Source organism: Akebia trifoliata, chromosome 5 (assembly GCF_017979445.1).
Source record: "Akebia trifoliata isolate Shusen 1 chromosome 5, ASM1797944v1, whole genome shotgun sequence".
Lineage (NCBI taxonomy): Eukaryota > Viridiplantae > Streptophyta > Magnoliopsida > Ranunculales > Lardizabalaceae > Akebia > Akebia trifoliata.
Genome location: NC_141379.1, coordinates 32098622 through 32122465, shown reverse-complemented (window position 1 = coordinate 32122465; position 23844 = coordinate 32098622). Strand labels below are relative to the sequence as shown.

At 33.9% G+C, this 23844-nt stretch overlaps 2 protein-coding genes across 2 annotated transcripts; one reads left to right on the top strand and one right to left on the bottom strand.

Moving 5' to 3' along the window:
- Positions 1 to 5426: 5426 nt before the first annotated feature.
- On the top strand, positions 5427 to 9285 carry LOC147402252 (small ribosomal subunit protein eS24z-like). Its single transcript, XM_086443858.1, has 6 exons — positions 5427 to 5571; positions 5910 to 5988; positions 6094 to 6135; positions 6241 to 6411; positions 8862 to 8948; positions 9031 to 9285. Exons 2-6 carry the CDS (start codon positions 5914 to 5916, stop codon positions 9070 to 9072), a joined length of 417 nt encoding a protein of 138 aa, XP_086299984.1. The 5' UTR covers positions 5427 to 5571; positions 5910 to 5913; the 3' UTR covers positions 9073 to 9285.
- A 2465-nt stretch (positions 9286 to 11750) lies between these two features.
- On the bottom strand, positions 11751 to 23417 carry LOC147402251 (Pseudouridine synthase family protein). The gene is made up of 21 exons (XM_086443859.1): positions 23196 to 23417; positions 23007 to 23085; positions 22728 to 22923; positions 22440 to 22647; positions 21536 to 21608; positions 21161 to 21217; positions 20183 to 20262; positions 19841 to 19903; positions 19633 to 19720; positions 19105 to 19207; positions 18885 to 18988; positions 18627 to 18700; positions 17851 to 17915; positions 17080 to 17258; positions 16498 to 16565; positions 16325 to 16385; positions 15306 to 15343; positions 15125 to 15193; positions 14690 to 15023; positions 14036 to 14184; positions 11751 to 12062 (listed from the first exon to the last, which is right to left on the bottom strand). The coding sequence occupies exons 1-20, from the start codon at positions 23384 to 23386 to the stop codon at positions 14155 to 14157; spliced, it is 2160 nt and encodes a 719-aa protein (XP_086299985.1). The 5' UTR covers positions 23387 to 23417; the 3' UTR covers positions 11751 to 12062; positions 14036 to 14154.
- Between the last annotated feature and the right edge of the window lie 427 nt (positions 23418 to 23844).

Here is a 23844-nt window from a genome sequence, read left to right as displayed (position 1 = left end):
TATTTTGTTGTGTTTTGATGTGATGCAACCTTTTTATGACCATCTAGACTAGGCTTTCGGTAATCAGGGATAAAGACCCTTTTTTCCAGTATCAAAGGAGCAAGAAGATAAGGCTAGGCTTTTTGTAACCAAGGATTTGAATAAATATACATATCTTTTCAATTATAATGAGAGGAGGCTAAGAAACTATGATGCGACAGTAAAACTTGAATCCCATAAATGTCTCAACTTTTATGTTTAAATTTTCTATATTCAAAGTCAATTTTGTCAAAAACCAATAAGTTACAGTCTTGCATTAGGTAATTTTTGAAAGAGTCATTCTAAACATTCTAAACCTATGTTACCCAATTCATATCTACTAGCTTGAACCATGAACTGGCATGAAGTGAACTAGTTTGCTGTACGGTTCGTAAAATCAAGCATACCACAAATCCACCAATTTGGTTCGACGAACCAAATATTTTTTTAATTAATTTTTTTTTCATTTTCTATATTTTAAATTTAAATTATTTTATTCAACTTAAATTTTTTTAATATTATAATTATAATTATAACATATATACTTGAATTATATATGTGCACTAGCGAACCAAACTAGGAAATCAAAGCGAACCCAAAAATGAATTTTCTCTACCTACCCCTACGTACTGGGTTCATTTTAGATTGATAAACCATGAATTCCAAACCCAAATTCGAATTGACCGAACTCACGAACCAAGTAACATAGTTCTAAATTGACTTCCTTCGATGTTATTTTCAACACTGCTGACATGGCAATGTTGAAAGAACCATAGATTTTTTACCTCGAGAAACAACGCTGCCACATCAGCTTAGTGTTGAGCATAGTATCGAAGTAAGTCGTTCAAGATTTTGCTTCTTAAAATTAAAAAATATATATATCTTTTTTCCTTATATTATCTACAAGCTACCTTTAATTAATATTTTAAATTACAAAAAGATCCTTATGATTCATGTGGCACATCAACTTTCACTTACAACACACCAATACTTTTGATAATAATCGAATGCATACATATGATTTGGTGTGTTATAAGTAAAAGTTGTTGTGTTAATAGAAGCTATCTAATTTTATAACAAAATTTAAACTGGCTCTAACGATTTGACTCGTCTAACCGAGACGAGATACCTGGTCTATACTCGTAAAAATCGTTTGTATTCTATAATCTCTGTCTATAAGTTACCCCCACATCCTCCCAAATAAAAAGCGCACGGAACCAAAACCTAAATCCTATCGCTGTCGTCTCTCGCATCGTAGGCACTCTCTCAAGAAAAATAATACGAACCCTTGATAAAGAAGATTGACAAGAAGCAATATTCTAACTTCTAAGCCCCTCTTTCTTTGATTTTACGGTCTTTTGGAGAATGCTTTTGCATTATTTATGCTAGCTTTTGCTTCAACTCCATTAACAACCCACCAAATCAACACTAAATATGACTTATAAAAAAAATCAACACTAAATACACATATATGTGAGAAACACAAAGATAATTCCAAGTTCTAAGAGAGAATTTCAAATTATTGTTGCAAGATTTGGTTGCTCTTGGTATGATAACTCTTAGCCACATATTCTTAGGACCATGAAATGATGCTGGTGGGAGGAACACAACATGTGAAAGAGTCCCGCCACCAAAAACATAATCCGATACTTCAGGGTTGTATAGGACAGAATTTTGTGAATTTTGAAAAATTAAATTTTAAAAAATAATTATTTTTCACCATTGAATTTCATTTTTAAGTTTGAGAGTTATGTGGAAATTTGGTAGCTGTCCATTTTCAAACCCTTGGATCTAGTTCAAAAGAAATTGTTTTCTTAATTTATTTGTTTGCTCGTTTGTGTTTTTTTTGTTTTGTTTTGGATCTGAGTTTTCTGATGAAACTTAGAGGTTGTGGTGTTGGATTTCTGATGTGGTAATCCATTTGAGCAAACACAACCCTTAGCAAGGCTCAAAATCTTATTTTATTGGTGAGGAAAGGGTTTCACCATGTGCAATCCTCTTCACATGCTTTTGGTCTATGCCAATTGATTTTCTTCTTTGAAGAAGAAGAGCAACTAGGGCAAGAAGAGGATATTTGGGTCTTCTAGAACCCACCACCTTCATTAAATGGTGATGTCACATGGGGGGTGGCGACATTCCAATTTGTTGAATTCTGGAACATTGGAATGAAAATAGACTCAAACAAAAGTTTCTTCCAGTTCTGGAACAGGTATTCTTCTCCATGAACAAAAGCTTTCAAGCCCTCTTCATATTGATTTTAAACTTCTAAATTTTTATCAGTCATCTGCAAGTTTAGTTATTTTCGCTAATTTTCACATTGGATGGTTGTACAACTATCTAATTTAGTTTTTAACATTATAAATTTAGAAAATTAAAATTCATAATTATTAGTTTACACTTTCAGATATGTGCACGCTTGCAATTAAAGTAATCTGAGATGTTGGAGAAAACTAAAATCCATTATCTGCCAGGTACTAATTTTTAACCACTAATAAATTCACTCTCTTTTATCTCTCATTTTCTATCATTCTTCTTTCTGATCAAAAGTCCTATTGAACGAATTATAGTACATAGATGTAATTCTATTTGGTTTTATTATGTTACTTTATATATATATATATATATATATATATATATTATTTATTTATTTGTTTACTTTTTGAGGTAGTGTTTGATTCTAAATTTATTTTTTCTTACCCATCCTTCATTTTAATCCTTAGATCTAAAAATCTCTCTCCTCTCACCTCCTTATAAGTCACAAACACAAAATCACATCAAGATACACATTGATTTATGAAGTTGTGGAACTACTTTCTTTAATTTCTCTTACTCGTTTTTTATGCTTGTGTATGAAAACATTTTTCTAAAAACTATATTTAGTTCCCTTACCAACCCACTCAAATTGTGTTCGATTTTTTTTATGGATAAATTTATTTTTAATGAGTCCAGTAACCCAGAGCTAGAGGAGCTGGTAGGATTTCAACCCAAGTCTATGGTATTATCATCCAAAGACTTTACTAACTAAATTAATTAGCACCTGCAAGTGTGCTCCAGTGTTACCTTTAACCCTTAATTTCTAAATCAAATTACTTTTAGATCTGTAATTTAGGTTTCAGTACCCTCAATTTTTAAATCAAGGCCAAACTCTTTATCAAAATAAAAAGGGATTTAACCTCTCTTTCTAGCTGAGAAGGCTTTGAACTCTCTCTCCCCAATATTTGTTAGAAACAGATCCTTTTATTTTTCATTATTTTGTTGTGTTTTGATGTGATGCAACCTTTTCATGACCATCTAGACTAGGCTTTCGGTAATCAGGGATAAAGACCCTTTTTTTCCAGTATCAAAGGAGCAAGAAGATAAGGCTAGGCTTTTTGTAACCATGGATTTGAATAAATTTTGATCAGTATTAGAGGAGGAGAAGATAAGTGGTTGGAGCTTTAGAAAGTAATAACAACAATTATAACTGTAGAGTAACCCGTTTGGATCATACATAAGGGAATATAGATTTTTTCAAATATATGTAAGTTTACTTGAATCAAGTTGATTTTCTCAGTTTGAGATTCTAGTTCAACAAAGTGAGGAAAATCTTAGATGTTACTTCATCAAAACTGAGTTGATACTTATTTTTTGTCTTTTCTTTTTAATCTTTGGCTGGTTTCATGAAGAATGATTGTCTTGGTGTGTTGTCTCTCTTTCTTATATGTTGATTTTTAAATTCTTGATTTAAATCGAGAAGCTGATTAGTTAATGTGATATGGTACTTTTAGTAGGTGTTTGATAACGCTTTTAAAAGCACTTTTTTGAGTTTTTAAGTTGTGAATCTGCTTCTTCATCGTTAAGTACCATTTGATAAAAAAAATTTGCGTTTTTAAACACAAATATGAAAAGCTGTATAAAGACGTGTTTTTTATTCACGTTTGCGGGAGAATCGAACACCGAAAAATGGTTCATACGAAATGATCGATATGCCCCGATATAATTTTCTTCTTCTTCTCTTCGTCCATTCTTTTTGTTCGGTATGAATTGATTTGTTATGCTAATGTTTAGTACTTAATGAAGGGTTACATCAACAAACTTGTGGGGGTATTATTAAAGAATTTTGAGGTTAGACAGATAAAATATGAAAAATAATATAATAAGTTAAAATGGGTAAAAGATAAAATATAATAAAATTTAAAAAGTGAAAATAAAGTTGAGGAGTAAAGAGAAAAAACAATAAAGAATTAAAGTATGTCCCACATAAAGATTTGTGCATTACAACTGTACCAACTCAATTGTATTTTATTATATATATTCAAGACCGAGTTGACTTGAACAAGTCATTTATGATCTCATAGGTTACATCCGAGATAGTTAATGCATGTAAATATACATATCTTTTCAAGTATAATGAGAGGAGACTAAGAAACTATGATTCGACAGAAAAATTGAATCCCATAAATGTCTCCACTTTTATGTTTAAACTTTCAATATTTAAAGTCAATTTTGTCAAAAACCAATAAGTTATAGTCCTGCATTAGGTAATTTTTGAAAGAGTCGTTCTAAACCTATGTTACCCAATTCATTTCTACTAATCTGAACCATGAACTGGCATGAAGTGAACTAGTTTGCGGTACGGTTTGTAAAATCAAGCATACCACAAATCCACCAATTTGATTCGACGAACCAAATATATTTTTTTTCATTGTCTATATTTTAAATTTAGATTATTTTATTTAACTTAAATTTTTTTAATATTATAATTGTAATTATAACATATATACTTGAATTATATAAGTACACTAGCGAACCGAACTAGGAAATCAAAGCGAACCCAAAAATGAATTTTCTCTACCAACCCTTACGAACCGGGTTCATTTTAGATTGATAAACCATGAATTCCAAGCCCAAATTCAAATTGACCGAACTCACGAGCCAAGTAACATAGTTCTAAATTGACTTCCTTCAATGTTATTTTCAGCACTGCTGACATGGCAATGTTGATAGAACCATAGATTTTTTACCTCGAGAAACAACGCTGTTACATCAACTTAGTATTGAGCATAGTATCGAAGTAAGTCGTTCAACATTTTGCTTCTTAAAATTATTAAAAAAAATATATATTTTTTCCTTATATTATCTACAAGCTACCTTTAATTAATATTTTAAATGACAAAAAGACCCTTATGATTCATGTGGCACACCAACTTTCACTTACAACACATCAATACTTTTGAGAATAATCGAATGCATACATATGATTTGGTGTGTTATAAGTAAAAGTTGTTGTGTTAATAGAATCAATCTAATTTTATAACAAAATTTAAACTGGCTCTAACGATTTGACTCGTCTAACCTTGACGAGATACCGGGTTTTAAAACCCTGGTTTATACTCGTAAAAATCGTTTGTATTCTATAATCTCTGTCTATAAGCGACCCCACATCCTCCCAAATAAAAAGCGCGCGGAACCAAAACTCTAAATCCTTTCTCTGTCGTCTCTCGCATCGCAGGCACTCTCTCAAGAAATCTCAAGAAAGGAGAAGAGAAGACAGAGCATTGAAAGGTCAACAGAGTAAGTCTCGGTTACTTCTTTCTACTTCAAAATTACGGTTTTTAGGTTCTGTTTATGTTCCAACATTGATTCAAATCTCGATCAACGAAAACTGAAAATTAAGGTTTTTCGAAGAACTCTACGTATTATAGATTAGTGAAATCTCTCCGCCATTAAATCGATTGGTTGAACAGAAATCTCAGTCTGCTCGATTACTTTTGCTTTAGATTTCCAAAATAAGAAACCATAATCTGATTTTCATTCTGTAAAGTTTGCATGGATTTAGGGTTTTCTATGTCTCTAGTTCGCTATTTTTGTGTGTTTTTTTTTTAGTCTGAGAGCTTCTTTTTTGATACCAGAATCATGGCGGACAGCAAAGCAGTGACAATCCGAACAAGGAAATTCATGACCAACAGACTTCTCTCGAGGAAGCAATTCGTGAGTTTTATATAATTTGATTTCTCCAATTTCATTCAGATCTCATCAAGAAAGCAACCAAGTGTAAATGTCTAGACCCTAATTGTTTGATTTCTCCTATAACAGGTCATTGATGTTCTGCATCCGGGAAGACCTAATGTTTCAAAGGTTTAGACTTTAGAGTTCGTTCTGTTCTATACTTATATTTATTCCTCTTTATGATCTCTAATTTTGTGGTAGTGTGGTTAATCTTTTTCTCTCAATGTGTCGTAGGATGAGTTGAAGGAGAAATTGGCTAGGATGTATGAGGTGAAAGATGTGAATTCTATATTCGTGTTCAAGTTCCGGACCCACTTTGGAGGTGGAAAATCCACTGGTTTTGGGTTGATTTATGATTCTGTTGATAATGCAAAGAAGTATGAGCCAAAGTACAGACTTATCAGGGTAAAAATGGATGTTCAATGCTTGTTCATTTGTTTTTATTTCCCTCTATTTTTCTCAATTGGATATTTCATACTGTGCTTTGGAAGCTATACAGAAAGTAGAGATATGGTTTTGTGCTCTGTTGTCCTAGTATTTTGTTTAAATTTCTTGGAAGTAAATTCTGCAACTTTTTTTTTTTGCCAAGTGATTAGTTCCTACCTAGTTTATCTTTATTTGCAAATGTTTACTTCACTTTTAATATTTATTGTCATGGCATTCCAGAGTTAACATTATTAATATTACCTTGCTTTCCAGCATTTTTTTTTTTTGCGTACTCAAAATGGAAATACTTATAATAACTTGAAAATATCACCGCCCACTTGCCCCCTTCAATTTTGCGTTCTTTATCAAGATTGCAGTGGATTTTATGCAAAAGAGGATTGTCAGTTTGAAAGAAAGAAAAAAAAAACCCAGTTTTCATCTTTGGAATCATTTAGTCACCGTCTTTAAGATAAGTTGAGGAGATCTACCAAGGAGCACAACTCAAGCACACCAACACAAACATACACTTGCTCTGTTACACATGATTGAAAAAAACTACTCAGTTGTTTCCATCTTCGGAAATCATTTAGTCACCCTCTTTAAGATAATTTGAGGAGATCTACAAAGGAGCACAACTCAAGCACACCCACACACACATTCACTTACTTCCTGGCTGCCCTTGGAAGTGGGTGCAAAGTAGACCAACTCGCAACACACAATCAAGAAATCCTAGCTTAATACAAATTCTTAAAATTACTCTCTTGAACTCACTTATGAGACTTGGACCAAAGAAACATGGTTTACTTTGATATCCAGGAGTACTCTGAGTTGATGGGTTTTAAGCTGTTGTTATTCAAAACTATGATTTTTTAATTATATTTAGCTCGTATTCTAAGCACTTAATAACCTCCTTAGAAATCCTCTCTTTAGTAAGTTTCCAATTACTAAGAGAACTGAGGGAAGATGTTACAATGGGTGTAGAGTGGCTTATTGCTTAGATTGCAGGCTATTTTTCTTGGGAGAAGTAATCTTTCACTTTGTTATGCTTGGACACCTACAAGTAAGTTTACTGTCTTTTGCGATCTTAAAGTATTTAAAACCTTTTCATTTAAAACCCATAGAGCTGCGGGCTTTTGTAAAACTTGGACATGGGTTTTACATTTTGGATGCAATTCAGATATTTTTTGCCACTACATCATTATTTCAATGCCCTAGGGCGTTGTTGTTCACTTAGAGTGCCTTTTATAATGCATAGGAGGATCAAAAGTGCAATATGCTTGGAAGATGTTTGGGGGCCTTGGAAGAATGGTGGCATGTTATTAAGATGATCTAAATATTTGTGACAAGGGTACTCCATTATCTAAGAATTGGCATTCTTAGGATTGTGTTTGTACTCGTGTCAAACACATGTTGGCAGGTGGCATACTTTCTCAAACAGTATTAATTGTTTTATATATTTTTTTAATCGTTATATATGCATTGTTTGTATTATTGTAGTACGTATAAGCTTAGTTAAGTGCATTCTTTCTATACCTTGTACTTCACATTAAACGGAGTATTTTACCCCTCAACTTATGGCATAAACTGCATGTGTGTGTGTCTGTGTGCTGGACTTGTAAAATTGAACATTTTGTATTGGTATCGACCATGTGTACATTTCCACCACCCGGAGTCACTTATAGTCCAATGTATTTGTGTTCCTAAATCTTTCGCACTGAACTCGTTCTGTTGATTTTTATTATAAACTAAGTCTCTCTGTTTCTTATACCATGATGACATCAACTATCGACGGAAAAAAAAAAAAACTATGATGGCATCTATTTACTGCATTTACATAATACTTCATAAATAAGGTGTAATCACATGTGGACTTTTCAAGGAAATTTTCCATGTACAGAAATTGAGTCTATATGTTTGCCAACCTTTATGTTCCCTTTTGCTACTCCATTTAACTTCATTTACATAATGTAACTTTGAATGAAAACATTTTTGGCATGTGGTTCAAGTTGGAATAATCCAACCATCCAATCTCACAAGGTAACAGGTTTAAAATAGAAGACTTTAAAGACTTCATGTTTTTTTTTTTTTTGGGTGCAAACACTGTATGGTGTATAAAGGCATCTTCTTTGAAGAATTTTATATTGTCTTTGTGCTGTTGCAATAAACAATTTTAATGGATAATTAATTGATGAAATAAATGATAAATGAAGACAAAACATTCTAGTCAGATATAAATGTGGCACTGGTGGGGAAACTTTGGTTTGGTGTATTTGATGTTTTCTTGATCAACCCATGAATTCTGAGCGAAGAAATTGAAGATATCTTGTAAATGTAATGGCATTGTTCGACATAACACAATTTCTCATGCAACTGCTCTCTCACTTCCTCTTGATTCTTGAGTGATATTTGTTTGCAATTCATGATGGCAGAATGGGTTAGATACAAAGGTAGAAAAGTCAAGGAAGCAAATGAAGGAAAGGAAGAACAGGGCCAAGAAGATCCGTGGAGTAAAGAAGGTGAGGAAGTACTTTCCCTTTGTTCGATCTCCTTTATTTAACTACTCACTTTTAAATGCTTTTTCCTTTTTCTCATGTGCAGACCAAGGCTGGAGATGCTGCCAAGGCAGGAAAGAAGAAATGATCTTTCTGTTGTTTGAGTTGATCAAATGGGACAATTTTATTGGTGGGTTTCTTTCTCCCCTTTTTTTGACCCTGCCCTTTTAAGTGTTTTCAAAGGAACACGTTTTCTTTTTGTTATTTTGATATTCTAAAATTCCTACTCTACTCTGAGAGGTAGTTTAGTGTTGGAAAAAACATCTTTAGAGTATTTTAAGTTTCATACAATTTGATTCAACATAGTTTTATCATCTTTCAAACAAAAATATTTAAGCTTTGCAATGATATTGTAGTGGTGGCAGTGAAGTTCTCGGGTTGTGGTACACCTTCTAAACTTTGAGATAGGGTATCAGTATTAGTGGCAAGTATTTTTAATAAGATCCAATGAAGGCATTAAAGAATTGAGGCACTTTTATTCTGATTTAAGCAGATATGTCTACCTTTCTTACATTTTCTATTTAAAAAATTAATTTAAAATTATATTTTTTAATAATTATTATTAACAAATCTCTTTTTTATTTCGATTACGGATACGTCTTTTAACATTTTTTTAATTAATTTAAAAATATTTTTTAAATCTTTGTTCACGACTCTTCGTTTACGATCCAGCATGTACCTTGAATCCTTTATGTGCACAACAATCTCCTTATGAAATCCACTAACTACATCTTAGTCTTGAAACCCACTAACGACTCTTCGTCTTGAACTTTTTGGTTATTTTAACATTATTATTATCATATAATACTAACTACAAGGTGTATATGCAAACAAACAAGTATGGTAATGGGCTCTTTGTAATTTAAAATATTTAATTAAAGGGCAACTAATCAAAAATAAAAAGAAGATATTATATAAATTTGGAAAACTAATCAAAGTGATTATAAAGATGTGGAATTGCAATTCTCTTAGGTTTTTAGCAACATAACTAAATTAAATTTGAATTTAATGACGGGTCATTTGTGAGATTCAAATTTTGGTGTCGAAACACTTCTACTCTGCCTTCTCTCCATTATAATATTAGAAATATAGTATTTTGACTTGTTTAAGTTGACTTACAATTCATCAGTGAGAAAGATATGATCTAAAATAATTCAAAACGTGTACAAAATATAAGGAAAATTGTTTCAGGGACTAATAGAAAGAATTCATGGGACAGAAAAATGAAAATATGAATCAAAGCTGGACAAAATATATGAAATTTCAATGAATTTTATTGGTTTGTTGTCGATCTAATACCGTCCATTGGAAAATTTAATTCGATGAAATTACAACAACACTGATGCAATGATAAACAAATAATTGAATAAGTTTGACAAATTCAAAATGGAAAAGAGGTGAGAGGGAATAATGGTTTGACTCCAGAGAGATACAAAAGGAAGAGGGCAGTAGTTTGATGGTCCATTTAGTAAACTTCTCTTTTCTTGATGGTCTCTCAACCTCACCTGAACTTGTAATATTTTTTAAATGCCCAAGTTATTCTCATCTTCTTCGCATAGTTAGATTTTCCAACAAGGATTGAGATCAATTCCAATATTTTTTTTTTCCATGAATGGTGAGTGGAGAATGATATAGTTCTAATTTTAAACATTTAGATATATATTTTTTTTTATATCAATAGTTTATAATAAAAAAAAATGAAGAATAAAATTGAGATTCTATTTTTTTTTTAAAGATTCGATGACCCATTTCACAATTATAATACATGCATTTTAGGTATTTCAAGAAGATCCATCTAATATCGTAGTTGAAAAACAAAAAAATATATATATCTTGATCACATTTACCTTGTCGAACTCACCACCTTTTATTATCGAGTTTGACATTTTTTAAAAATTATTGAATACAACAATAAAAAATGTCAAACTAAACAATAAAAAGTAGTGAGCTCAACACCGTATAAAATTTTGGAATCTCAACTTCATGCTAACAATGAAAATTAATTTATGTTGATAAATATTGATTTATGATTGTGGATTTTTTTTTAATAACGATATTTTATTTTTGATGGTAAAAATAAAATTAATTTTTTCAATTAAGATTAAAATTTTATTAAACAAGTTACATGAGCCGGGTCAAATTATCTATTCAATAAATATGTTGGGCTTGAGGTTTAAGGTTTTACACAACTATTGAATGGGCAGGCTTTGGGTTTTGATAAATTTTCTTAATACCCTTACTTCAACACGACCTGACCCATTGCCACCCCTAAGGCCTAGGTACCATAGACCTCTCGAGGGGCATGAAATTAAAAAATTTACTGCAACATCCCGACTCAAAATTGAAAACCTAAGATGTAGCATTTTGATTGAGGTTTTGACAATTATACTTAAATTGAGTCATTCTCTACATAAAGATGACCACCACAAAATCTGCTTTTAAACAGAAATTTAAATAAAGAATCAAGACCCTTATAATAATAATAATAATAATATATTTTTTTTTATAGTGATGTATGCCATAAATGAAATTTCTCAAGTACAATCTTCAAGATATGGACATCTCACTGTACAGTGGACTTATTTAATCACACCACAAGAGAGCAGATTTACGGTGTGCAGTTACAAAGTTTGCATCGATTTGCAAGCACACCAAACATAAAAGAGAGAGGGCAGAGTAGAAGCAGTTCCACACCAAAATTAAAATCCCACAAATGATAATTGTGGGAACAATTAAGCCAGGAAATGGTAATTGTGAAACATAATACGCCAAGAATGAAAGATACTATTATAATGAGAGGGTGGAGTAGAAGTGGTTCGACACCAAAATTGAAATCCCACAAATGCCCTCTCCTTTACATTTTAACTTAATATTATGAAAGTTATTTTCATCAAAAATCAGTAAAATTGGAATCGCAAATCCCTTTAGTATTTTAAATTACAAAAAGACTTATAATAACCGGCGTTAGCACATGCCAACTACCAGTAGTTAATCAGGTCTTTAAGGAAACGTTTTGACCCTATGGTTCAACATGCCATTTACCTGTTGTTGACTAGGTTCACCAGATGCGCACAAAACCTACAAAACACAGGGAAAGAAGATGAATGTGAGAGCCCATTAGTGTCTGAGAAACCTACCGCCGAGGACAATGTAAATTCATTTTTCTTCAGCCTACAAAGCTTGAGTTTGAGATTTTATTTCAGAATTACGAATTATAAATGACTGATAAAAGAACATATTCTAAAAGTAAAATAAAAAAGGTGTATATGTTTAGGAAATGCATCCCATCCATGATATTTATCTGCAATGATCAAGATACAAGGATTGGAACTATCCAACACAACTTTTTTAGGAACTTTGCCATATTATTCTCTGTGCAAATTCCAAAACATGCAATAATTCAAATGGTTACAATTAAGTATATTAATATAATACACATTATAAGAAATGGCATCAAATCATTGGATGCTCCACCTACCACTCCACTGAAAACCACAAAATTACTTAAAATCAGTTCATGTTCCGGTCTTCTTTTTTTTGTACTTTCGCCTTTTTCTTTGTTTCACTTGACTACAAGTGTGGTGTAAAGATGAGTCAATGTCTATGTTGTGGTTGAGAGAGGTGTGGTGGTACATCATGTGGCAGAGAGAGAGAGAGACGCGTAATTGTTGCGGTCGAAATTGGGGTGGAAGCAGGGGCAGAGCCAGGATTTTGCCCATGTGGGAGCAACCAAGAGTAGAAAAAAATTTTTGTGAGGACAACTAAGAGTGAAAAAAATAGTTGTAGGTGCAACTAAGATTGGAAAAAAAAATTGTGGGGGCAATAGTGGCAGATTTTTTATCCGCCGCTAAAATCTGTTGCAATATCTCACTAACTCATAAACTTTGAAAATTCTTGTGGGAGCAAGCGCCCCCACTCTAATCTGCCCCTGGGTGGAAGGCAGGTTGCGATAGAGGGTGAAGAGTAGTTGGGAGAGACGAGCAGGGGCAGTATGATTGATTAAGGAATAGGTGGCGCGATGGCCATAGCATTGTTGGACAGATATATTGATTATCAGAATTATGAGGTATGTATACTGATTCGTCTTATTTTAGTTGCAATCTTCAACACGAGCACTGATTTGGGATCAATGAACCAAAAAATGAAGAAAGATGTTTTGAAGTTTCTATCTCATAACTTACAGGGAAAAAACATTTCTATATATAAAAAAAACAAAACTATAACCATTGACTGAGTCAATTCCAATCGACAAAACATACAATCTTGACAATATCTGAAGACACATTACTCAAAAAGCTCCTTATTCAATACCTGAAACCTTCAACTCCACTGTTTCTGAGAGTGAAGTTCTAACCAATCTAGCCATGGTTTTGCGATTCCTCATAAAATGGTTTCCTCGAGTAGAGCCACCAAGGAAAAGTGAATTTGAAATGGGAAAAATTCGTGAAGAGAGGATTTCAGAGATTTAAGGTGTAGAACCAGACAAGGAGATCACCATATCAACAATAACAATGATAAGGTTGGTACTACATTGTGGGAGTTGCTTGTTAGCATTCTACCTATTATTATATGAAAAGAATAATTATGTTCTAAAGTATTTTAATCTAAAGCCTAGTCTATGAATCTTAGCCCCTGAGGTTTGCCACATCTTATAAGATACTCTTTGCTTGTACCAGACTATGTGCCCGTATCCATGCAATGTTTCCTAGATGGGAGTTGTTAAATGGAATATCCCAACCCCTCAGCACATACATCATGAGTGGCAGAGGTGAGTAAACCAGTGTTCTCTCTATCACCCAGCCATTCATACTGTCTCTTTTAACGAGAACGTGCATGTGGGGTAGTCAATCAACTGCTTAAGTATAGCATGTAATAGTGCAAAATACAGTATTAAAATTAAACAAGTACAGAATGTATGGTGTGCATTTGGGGAATAGAAAGAGCATCGACACATTTACCAACATACAAAATTTTCTCCTTTCATAAGTTACGAATATAAAATTCAAGTAATCTAATTGTTATACACGAGGGAGGAGAAGAACGATTCTTACATGTATTGTCATTTTCCTCAACTTTTCGTGTGCTATCAAATTCCTCTTTCCAAAGGCAAGGAAAAAAGGTATAAAAAATCCCAGAAAATATACAACTTTAGGAGTAGTAGCAGATGAGATCAATGGTTCAGCGTTTTATGAAAAGTAACCTGCAAACACATGGAATCCATTAGTGTCAATCAAGGAAGCTCACATGTGTGTGTGTGTGTTTGCGTGCACATGCTTTTCATTGTAATGTTAGCAGGTTGTTATTTTGGAACAAGCACGCCATGTTTTTTACAAGATAAGTAGGGATATTTGTCATTGTTTACACATTATATTTTGCGCCTGATGACCAATTTTGACATGCTTTCTCCTTTTCAGAAGTGAGAAACAGGACTACCATCCAAAATAAAGCGAGCAATGATGCCAATCTAATTCAATCTCGGCACCAGAGGATTCAGACTCCGAGTCTCAAACTAAACCATGTTGAGGCTTACACCTCCACAGTTTCGTTGATTAAAGTTTCTTGCCCGACAACTCCCCATTTAAAACATTGGAGCAGTAACATCCGGAAATGTTTTCAGAAATTGAAGTGCAGTTGAACATAGGATAAGATACACGAACACGCAAAGAACAGAAAATGCAAAACTTCCAAAGCTAAAAAGTACATACCGATGTAGATGTTTTAAGCAGCTCCCTTATGGCCATCGTGGCATAACAAGAAGCCGGCAACGTAAAGCCTAACTTGAGAGCCATCTGGGGTGACTGAGCATCAGAAGTACAGATAGAACTGATTTGTGGAATTCCTACCTCTCCATCGGCCTCAGCCTCATTGTCATATGTTAAAGGTGTTGTCCCATTTTTTATATTCTCAGCTTGTGTCTTGCAATTGACAGACAGAGTATTGGGATCATTTTCCTCTCCAGTTACAGATTTTGATTTAGCAATAATGTCCAAATCTGTCTCCACCAAGGGTACATTGGCATCAGTATACTGAATCAATTCCCTGCAATCCCATAAAAAAATACTGGTTTAGATGAACATCCAGAACTGATAACCAAAAATCGTTTTAAGAGATGAAACAGTTTGAGAAAAGGGCAGACATACCATTCAAAATCAATTGGCTTCTGAAAAACCCGTCTGTAAGCTCCGGTCATGTTGGTTATTGAGAACTCCCTGAAAGGGGCAATCGACAAGTGCTTAGTCCTATTAATATCAAGGGATAGAAACGCATGCTTGGTCATAATTTCAATTACATGAAAAGGGCAAAGAGCCTTTAGTAACTTACTTGGCACTGTGTACACAATCTGTCAAGCTGATACCATCCTGCGTTGTAATTAGAAATGATAATATAAGTTGTGGTCATGCAATGGAGAGATCAAAGATGAAATTAAATGACAACAAATCCAAATTCATTTAATATTTCTTACTGCCTAAAATTCATCATGCATCCAGGCTCATATCCTTTCTGAAAATGAACAAAAAAATAGGGAGGTGGTTCATCTTTCTTTCTTTTCTTTTGGTCAGTAATCTGGGATGGAAGAAGTGACCAATGGTCAGACTGAAAAATGAAGCAATTGAGCCATAGCACTGAAGGAGGCAGCGGTTCATCATTTATTTATTTTTTGGTTGCTAAGCTGAGATAGGAGACAATATTTTAAACTCTCAGTTCCAGATACAGTTTACATCTTTCTACCTACAATTGATTATGAGCTCATTTGTCTTCTCATAAAGAAAAATGATAGGGAAGTGGTTCATCTTTCTTCTTTTGCTCGGTAAGCTGGGATGGGAACAACCACTTTCAGCATCTATAAAGCAATTGGGCCACAAGGCTCAACCCTGTCAGTGTTTTTCCTTTGTTTTACTCTTTCCCTCCATGTTTCTTACTGCATACAACTCATCATGCATCCCAGCTCATTTCTTTCCAATTATGAACAAATTCTAGAGCCTGTTTGGGAACCCAATAAATGAAGCCCCTTTCCTTCTTTCCTTTCCTAAATTCTTTAGGGTCATGCAGAAAGGGATCAAAAAGTGGAGTGGTGCAATTGGAAAAATGAACCCTCTTGATGTTTAATTTTTTTTATTTTAGCCTCAACATTAACTGGTTCTAGTTTAGAACAGACCCATTTTGGGGCCCAAATCCATACAAGTGAGGTCCCAAAAAGTGGGAAATACAAGATTTCCAACAAAAGTTCATAAAGATGGAACTAGAACTGACTTGCCTGGCCATATTTATTTATTTTGGGTTTCCAAACCTGGAACTAACTGCATTGACAAGCTCAAAATGGTAAACAAGAAACTACACACCTTCTTTGCCAAATCATGATAATCTTCAGCAATATCATTCATCGGATACATTACTCTTGAACTGCCAAAAGGATCAACAAAAAGAGAAAACAAAACAAAATACAGTTAATCCTCAAAGTAGAGAAATCCCTGAATAAATTGAGAATCAGGTTAAGGTTTCAACGTTGCCACACCCAGGCAAAGGCAGTATGACATCTTCAATTGTATAATCTCCATTAAGCAGATCCTCCACATCTACAGCCTGCTATTAAGGTAACTCTATGAGAAGGCTTAACCTTAAGTAGCACTGAGTAGTTTGATATATCAAAAGAAGAAAAAAAATTCAATGGTAATAGGAAACTTAGAAATCACAAATAGAATTATCATCAAATTTTTCCTTTTAAGATACAATTTTCTGTATAAAATAGAGCAATGGTCGAGCAGACCACCAGAGTAGAAGACTACAAGTACGCAGGGTAAGCCCTCTGTTTTACGAGTCCTCCCTGAATAATAAAGTCTTCAAAAAAGACACCTTTAAACTCCTTGAATAAACTACACTAAAAGAAAACAATACTCTATTGTTCCTTCACTTCAAACACAGTTATTTCTCTCCTTCTCCTTCCAAAGGCCACAACTGATTGCAAAAGGTATGAAGTGCTAATGAATCCTCTAAAAGTGTACCTCCCTAAAAGTGTATTAACTAGCACAAAGAGTGCAATAGTAAAGTGTTAAATGAATAAAGTCTCAAATGGCCCATAAAGAATTTGGTTTCTTGCCTTGACAGGATTATCCTTCTTTTCAGGAGCTGCTGTTTCAGAGATCTCATCTAGATGATTAAAATCACATGTCTCATTACAGCTGGCATCTTCACATTCAATATCAACAGCTTCAATCACTCTTTCAGCAGAACCTCCTTTACAATAGACCAAATCCCCCAACACAACTTGCCCAATTCCTGCCACAAATATAACTTTTCATGAGAATGGGATATAGACTGGGATAAAAATGAAGAATACAAAAACAAATTTTCTGTGTCATGGTAAGTTGGCCACCCTCCCCCTAATGAAAAGTCATATTTCTCTTTACAAATGAATTCAATTTGACAATCCAACAATGGAAAAATATAATTCGGTGGCGACCACAACCAACAGCAATTCCAAATAAGTAGAGAATCACCATTAGCATTATGAACAAAAATGCTAAGCAGCCTTTTGATGTGTTAACCATGTAGTACTTGAGATATTTGATTTTTTCCTCAAGTCTCCATCATGTCTATAAACTCATGCTCCTAATTGTTTGAAACTGGCTGTCATGCCGAGCACTCTGTCTTTTTAGATTAAACATAATCATGCCCAGACCAAGACTTCTTTTTTTTTTTTTTAACTTTTTTTATTGAAGACATTCACACATTTTTTATTTTTGATCGGTACATTTTTTATTTCCATCATGCAATGAACAACTGCCCATGGGTATCCTCCATTCATTCAATTCATAGTTTAATCGTACAGATAGACCAACAAAACTAAGCAACAATGAAAAGCACATACCATGTTTTTGTACTCTATTACTTGCTGCATGGTTCCATAAGTAGCTTTGGTAACTGTGCACATACCTAAACAGTTCAGCAGAAATGCAAGTGTGAAAATCAACAAAATCTGCAAAGAGCAGCACAAAATGACATAAAATAACTCTTCTGGAAGATATAAGTTTCTTCCCTCCTTTTTTCTTTGAATTTAGGGATACCTAAAAGAAATTAAAACATTTGAGTGCTTTAATACATTTGAAGACCTAAAGAAGATTTTAAGCACCTTTCTAGCTTAATCTCTTTTGCAATGATCATAGTAAACCAACGAAAAACAGCCAATTTGAACATCTCCAAGAATCTATTGAACAAGAGATGACATCAAGAATAAGAAAGTAACATAGGATCATCCAACTTCAAGAGAAAAGACGTATGGAGTATTGTTCCCACATCCCGTTCATACCTCCATGAACCCAACTTCACCTTGCCAACTAACCACTAGTTGCCCTAAATTTTAGGCAGAGAATCTGCCTACTTGGAGAGATTCAAGGGAAAGAAATGGTAAAATTTTCATTAAAGGTTGATTTACTACCCAACACAAAACTAACACTTTTCCAAGCATACTTATACACATCTCATGCATATGTCACTATTTGTCGGTATATAAAAGAAAATTGCATCATTTTCCAGAGAACATCAACCCTCAGCTTTATTTCATTGCTTAGTTTTGCGTGATAAGGTTATAAAGTTTAATGAGAAAAATTAACAACCTTATTCTAAGACTCTGAAGTAATCACTTACATCATTCTCAGCGTCCTGGGTATAGCCTTCAGGGCCTGTAAGTAGTTTCCAGGGCATTTCTTCAGACACTGGAGCTGGTTCAAGTAAACAGTGAACCAGAATGAATAAGTGCATCCATCAAACAAAAAACAAAGGATATGGAATCTAACAAATTAGTCTTTTAATTGAAACCCATAGAGAGTATTAAACGTCAAAAAGTTCCCAATGAGTTGAAATCATGAAGATATAAATGCACAAACATCATGTCAAGAAACTTACTACAGCCCTTTCAGCAACCAAATAACGAGGTAATCGTCTTAATGTCCCCTCAATATCACAACTTTCCTTATAATACTCGCGTGCCTCCCTGATAATGTCGCGTTGTTTTTTCAAGATTAAGTAAAAAAACAACAGTTCTGATGATTCAGAGGTTCATACAACTAAATTTATAATAATAAAATGAAACTATGTCCAAACTCTGATAACATTAAAAGGATATCCCCTTCCCTTGGATCAAGAATCATGCTTACAGCAGCATTCCACTCTCCTCGAAGTAATGCCGCTCCAATGAAGTGGGTTGGCACTGAGCCACTTCCAAATCGCTGAAAATAATTTCTTTAATCAGCTCAACGAGTAACTTCAGTAACCAAAAGACTAGAAGCTTTCAGATCTCATCACTGCCTCACAAAATGAGGAAGTTGCATTGAGCATTCAATTGTAATAACCTAAAGAATGAAGAGATGACAATAGATATCATCCTCAACCCGATGATACCTATTGTACAGTCCAAAAGAATGTATTACATCAAATAGCTATGATCTAGGATCATCCTACTAGCTCGATTTTTAGATTCAAACTCTTTGGTGTGACCCAACCAACCCAACCCCATATGGTGGTGTGGGTCACAACTCACAATTGCCTCATGTGTTGATAATATCACCAGTGAGGGCAGCAGTTTCTTCCTGAGCTCACATCATGGGGGTACTCTTATATGAAATAAAAAGTGTTAATCATATAAAAGAAATACCTGCAAACCAAAGTAGTTGATAAACCCATTCTTTCCCAAGGAATCTGCTGCCACCTTTATAGTATCTTCAGAATCTGCAACTACTCCTCTGAAAAAATATGTAAGAGAGTGAGTATCATGCATCTGTTAACCAATTGAAGAAATAAAGGTTGCTTTCATACAACATTGTTGAACATCAAAAGTGAATTAATATGTATGAATGTGGTACCTCAAAGTAATTGTGAATCGATTTCCTTGGAGCTGCCCAAGAAGAAGTCCTTCTCTGACATAGCTGGAAAAAATGAACTTTTATCATCTGTTTACCAAAAGATATATTAGCAGAAAAATCAAAAATGAAAAATGCTAAACTGACTCAAAAAGAAAAAGAAAAAAAAGGGCCAGAAAAGATACTCACTGACGTGGCAATCTGCAAAGAACCATTGATTTTTCCTTATGTATCTCGAGGAAAAAATCTATGATTATCTGCACACTGCCACGTCAGTGAGTGTCTTTTTTGAACCAGTTTAGCATGACTCATCAAAAATATATTTGCATATTATGTAACCCATACCAAAAGTCCCCAACTTTAATACCAATCAACCTATCATTGAGAGCAGACAACCTTTTTCCATGCTGCTTGAAAACAGTTACCTGCATAGAAGGAAAGACTTCCTCTATGAGTCCTCTAAATAATTTGGAACACACATTCAATCCTCTTAATAATTTGGAGCACACATTTAAAAAATAAGTAATTTTCAATATCATCGACCCTCAATTTTCTCTGTTCGCAGGATAGACCCAGCCTTAAGCGAAAAATGATATACGAAACAAGTAAATCAGGATCACAACACTTTGAATGCCCATCGGACTTAAAAATGTAAATCAACTATTCTTGCTTGCATTACACTTTCCTGCCTTAACTCTCAGTACCTAGTTGCCTGAAGAACATACCTTTCCCCCATCCTAAAAGCTTTTTCCTCTATTAAATCCTGCACTAATCTAGTCTCAATCCTGACTTGTAAGGTAAATCAATCTCTACGACCTTCTTATTAGGAGCTAGAGAATAAAGAAAGGGAGTAAAATTCCTGACTAAATCATAACATGAGAAATGTTGCATTCTCGGGTTCTATAAATCATTTTTTTTGATAAGTCGGGTTCTATAAATCATATCAGTCAAGTACATGAAACTTAAGAATACCTTTCCAAGGAAAATAACACAAGCGTAGCATCACCATTAATTTTACCAATCCAACTTGTATTTAATGATTTACAGACGCCTCTCGTGCACACTTGTTGCTTCCACAATATAAATCACCTTATTGGGCTCATGGTTTCATACTTATGCACTCGAAGAAGACATACATTCAGTGTGCTATGCATACGAGTAGCAAGCACACTCCAATTCAAGCAGCTATGAGGAATGTAAATTTAGATAATCAGATAAACAAGTGAGGGCGGAAAATAAACGGTTAAGTGAAGCTAAATTGTGAACCAACCAATAAGATCAATAGACCCACGAGAACATAGAACAAATCAGAGAAAATTTTACCCTTTGAGTTGATACAGAACGCTTATCTTTTGTACCGGAAAATCCAAAAGACCGTTGCTGCCAAAAAAGAAATATTAATCAAACAACTGGGTAGACATCTAATAAGTACTACAGCTAGAGAAACTCGAAGTACTGTATTTATCTAACATGTTTAACAAATGGAAATAAATCAAAATTCATGGTTCTGAAGAAAAATGCAAAAAAGATAAGTAAAACTTAAGTGAGAAACATTTTGAATATCTGTTCTGTTTCTCACTCAAGTTTTTTTTAACTTATCAAAAAAAAAAAATGGCTTGAAGTGAGAAACAGCACGGATGGATGTGAAGTGACCATTTCAAGACTGAAAAACAAAAACAAAAAACATTTAGAATGTACCTGAATACCTAGCATCTTTCCTATAAGTCCCAAGGCCTCTTGTGTGTCCTTATTCTCCTTGTAAAGATGAAACCTGAAGGATTTAAAAATCTTATATTCAAAGGTTGAGAAAAAAAAAATGAAATGGGAAACATTTACAATGTTAATAGTGTTCAAAGCTGATAAGTGAAACCTCCACAACCAATTTAAAGCCTATTTAAGATACATTGGATCCTTACTAAATCATCAACTCCCTCCAACAAAAAGGATATAAAAGAAAAGGCACACATGTGTATATTCCATATCACCATATCTAGTCAGTTTAACATTATCTATTATTTCAGATTTCCGAAGAAAAATAGATACCAAATTTCAATGCACCTTATCCAGATTTGGAAAAGGCACGATGAAATAATAAACAGCGAAACTCACCTGAAGACTTGAAAAAATCTTCGGAGAAAAAGATAAAAGAAAAAAAATGCACCATAAAAAGTTGCAATTCGGTTATTGGCGAATAAAGAAACTGTCTCCTTCTACCAAAACCCTCACATTCATTTTTTCGACTCACAAAACTCTTTTTGGTTTCAATTTTTTTTTTCTTTTAATGTGAGAATAAATTGACTGTTTAGAAACGAACTTGTTAAGGTTGTCAATGGCACGATCTAGAAATTTGAACTAGACCAAATAACCCAAGACAGTAGAACAATTCCCTTCTAGCAAAAGTGACCACTTGCGAGAGTACACTACAAAAGATAATTGCAGAGTAAAGATTTCAAAAGACTGTTCATCACCAAATGCAAATCTCATTTAAACTTGTTGTTGGTCTACAGTGACAATAATAATTGTTTAAGTAATCCATTCCTTCCAACCCAATTAAATAAATTCAATTAGTGTAAAAGGGTTGGCACAAGATGTAACAATTTACCTAAGAAACTTGCCAACATGCTCGGGCCAATCATCACAGCCTCTGCTGTCAAAGGGCTTATCGCCTCTTTCTTTCCGTTTCTTGGCATTCTTCCCCTTGGCATGCCCTTCGGACTTTAGCCTCACTCGAACGCATTTTGATGTGGTCTCCGGTCCTTCAACCGTATCCGTGACTAAGAATTTGAAATTCTCTTTAAAGAAATTATGAACTGCCTGAAATACTTCAAACAATTAAAAAACTGACAGGATACATTAGGAAACTTAAAATTTGAGGTCGAAATTGAAAAACTTGCCGTTCGATGGGATTTATCAGAATCCGGAGAAAGAACGATTGGAAATGTTTCATCTCCAACACCAGATGTTATTTTATCAATAAAAGCTTTCAAAGAATCCGCATCAAAGTCACCAACAAGAGATCTAAACATTTCGATTTCGGATGTATAAGACACTTTTGTTTCCTTCTCCTTTAGATTTTCCTCAACATTCTGAAAAATCCGATAAAAAAATATTACATTTTGTTAATTATTAAAAATCTCCACTACAACAAAGATAATGCAACTCAGATTACCTCTGGAGGCGCATCTAAACAGCTCAAATGAACAATATTTCCATCCAAATCTACTTCGTTTACGATAAAATCCGAATATCTACACACACAAAAATAAATAAATAAATAAACTAACGAGAAAATGAACAATAAATTGGGGGGAAATGTCGTTGATCGAACAAACAGCACATACGGGGTGGTGATTCAGACCTTTGTTTCAGAACACCACGAAATCCAGGAAGCTGAGAAATGTAGCCGAGGATGCCAACTTCGGATTCTTCGATAGTTTTCATGGTTAGGGTTTCTGTTTTAGTGGAGTTGCAGTAGGGTTTTAGTTTGTAGGGTTTTAGTTGAAATAGTACGGGAACCGGGCCTGGGGAGCTTAAAAAGTTAGTCCACATATACACGCGAGGCAGGTTTTCGATGTGTCACCTCGTTGATGTTTGCGATATTGATAGGCTTTTGAAGGCCTTATTTATAATTTAAAAAATTAATTAGATGGTGCCTTTCAACATTACATGAATATTTTGTAATTTTGAAATTTAATCAACTTAATTTCAAGGATGTGAGATGGCAATTTTTTAGGTTTCTGACCATTATGACCCTGATTATATCAAGTTTAAGAATAATGTTGAATTGACCTCATTTTGCACTTTCCTGGCATGTAGATGTGTACGAACCGTCCATATGAGTGAAAAACATCAAAGGTTCCATGTTGTCTTCACGTCAAGAAAGTGCAAAATAAGATCAATATTGAGGTCACACTATCACAACTCTTAAGTTTAAATGTTAAGTTAGGGGTATTTTAAGAATCCAGATTTTGATATCAAACCACTTCTACTTCACCTCCCTTTATAAT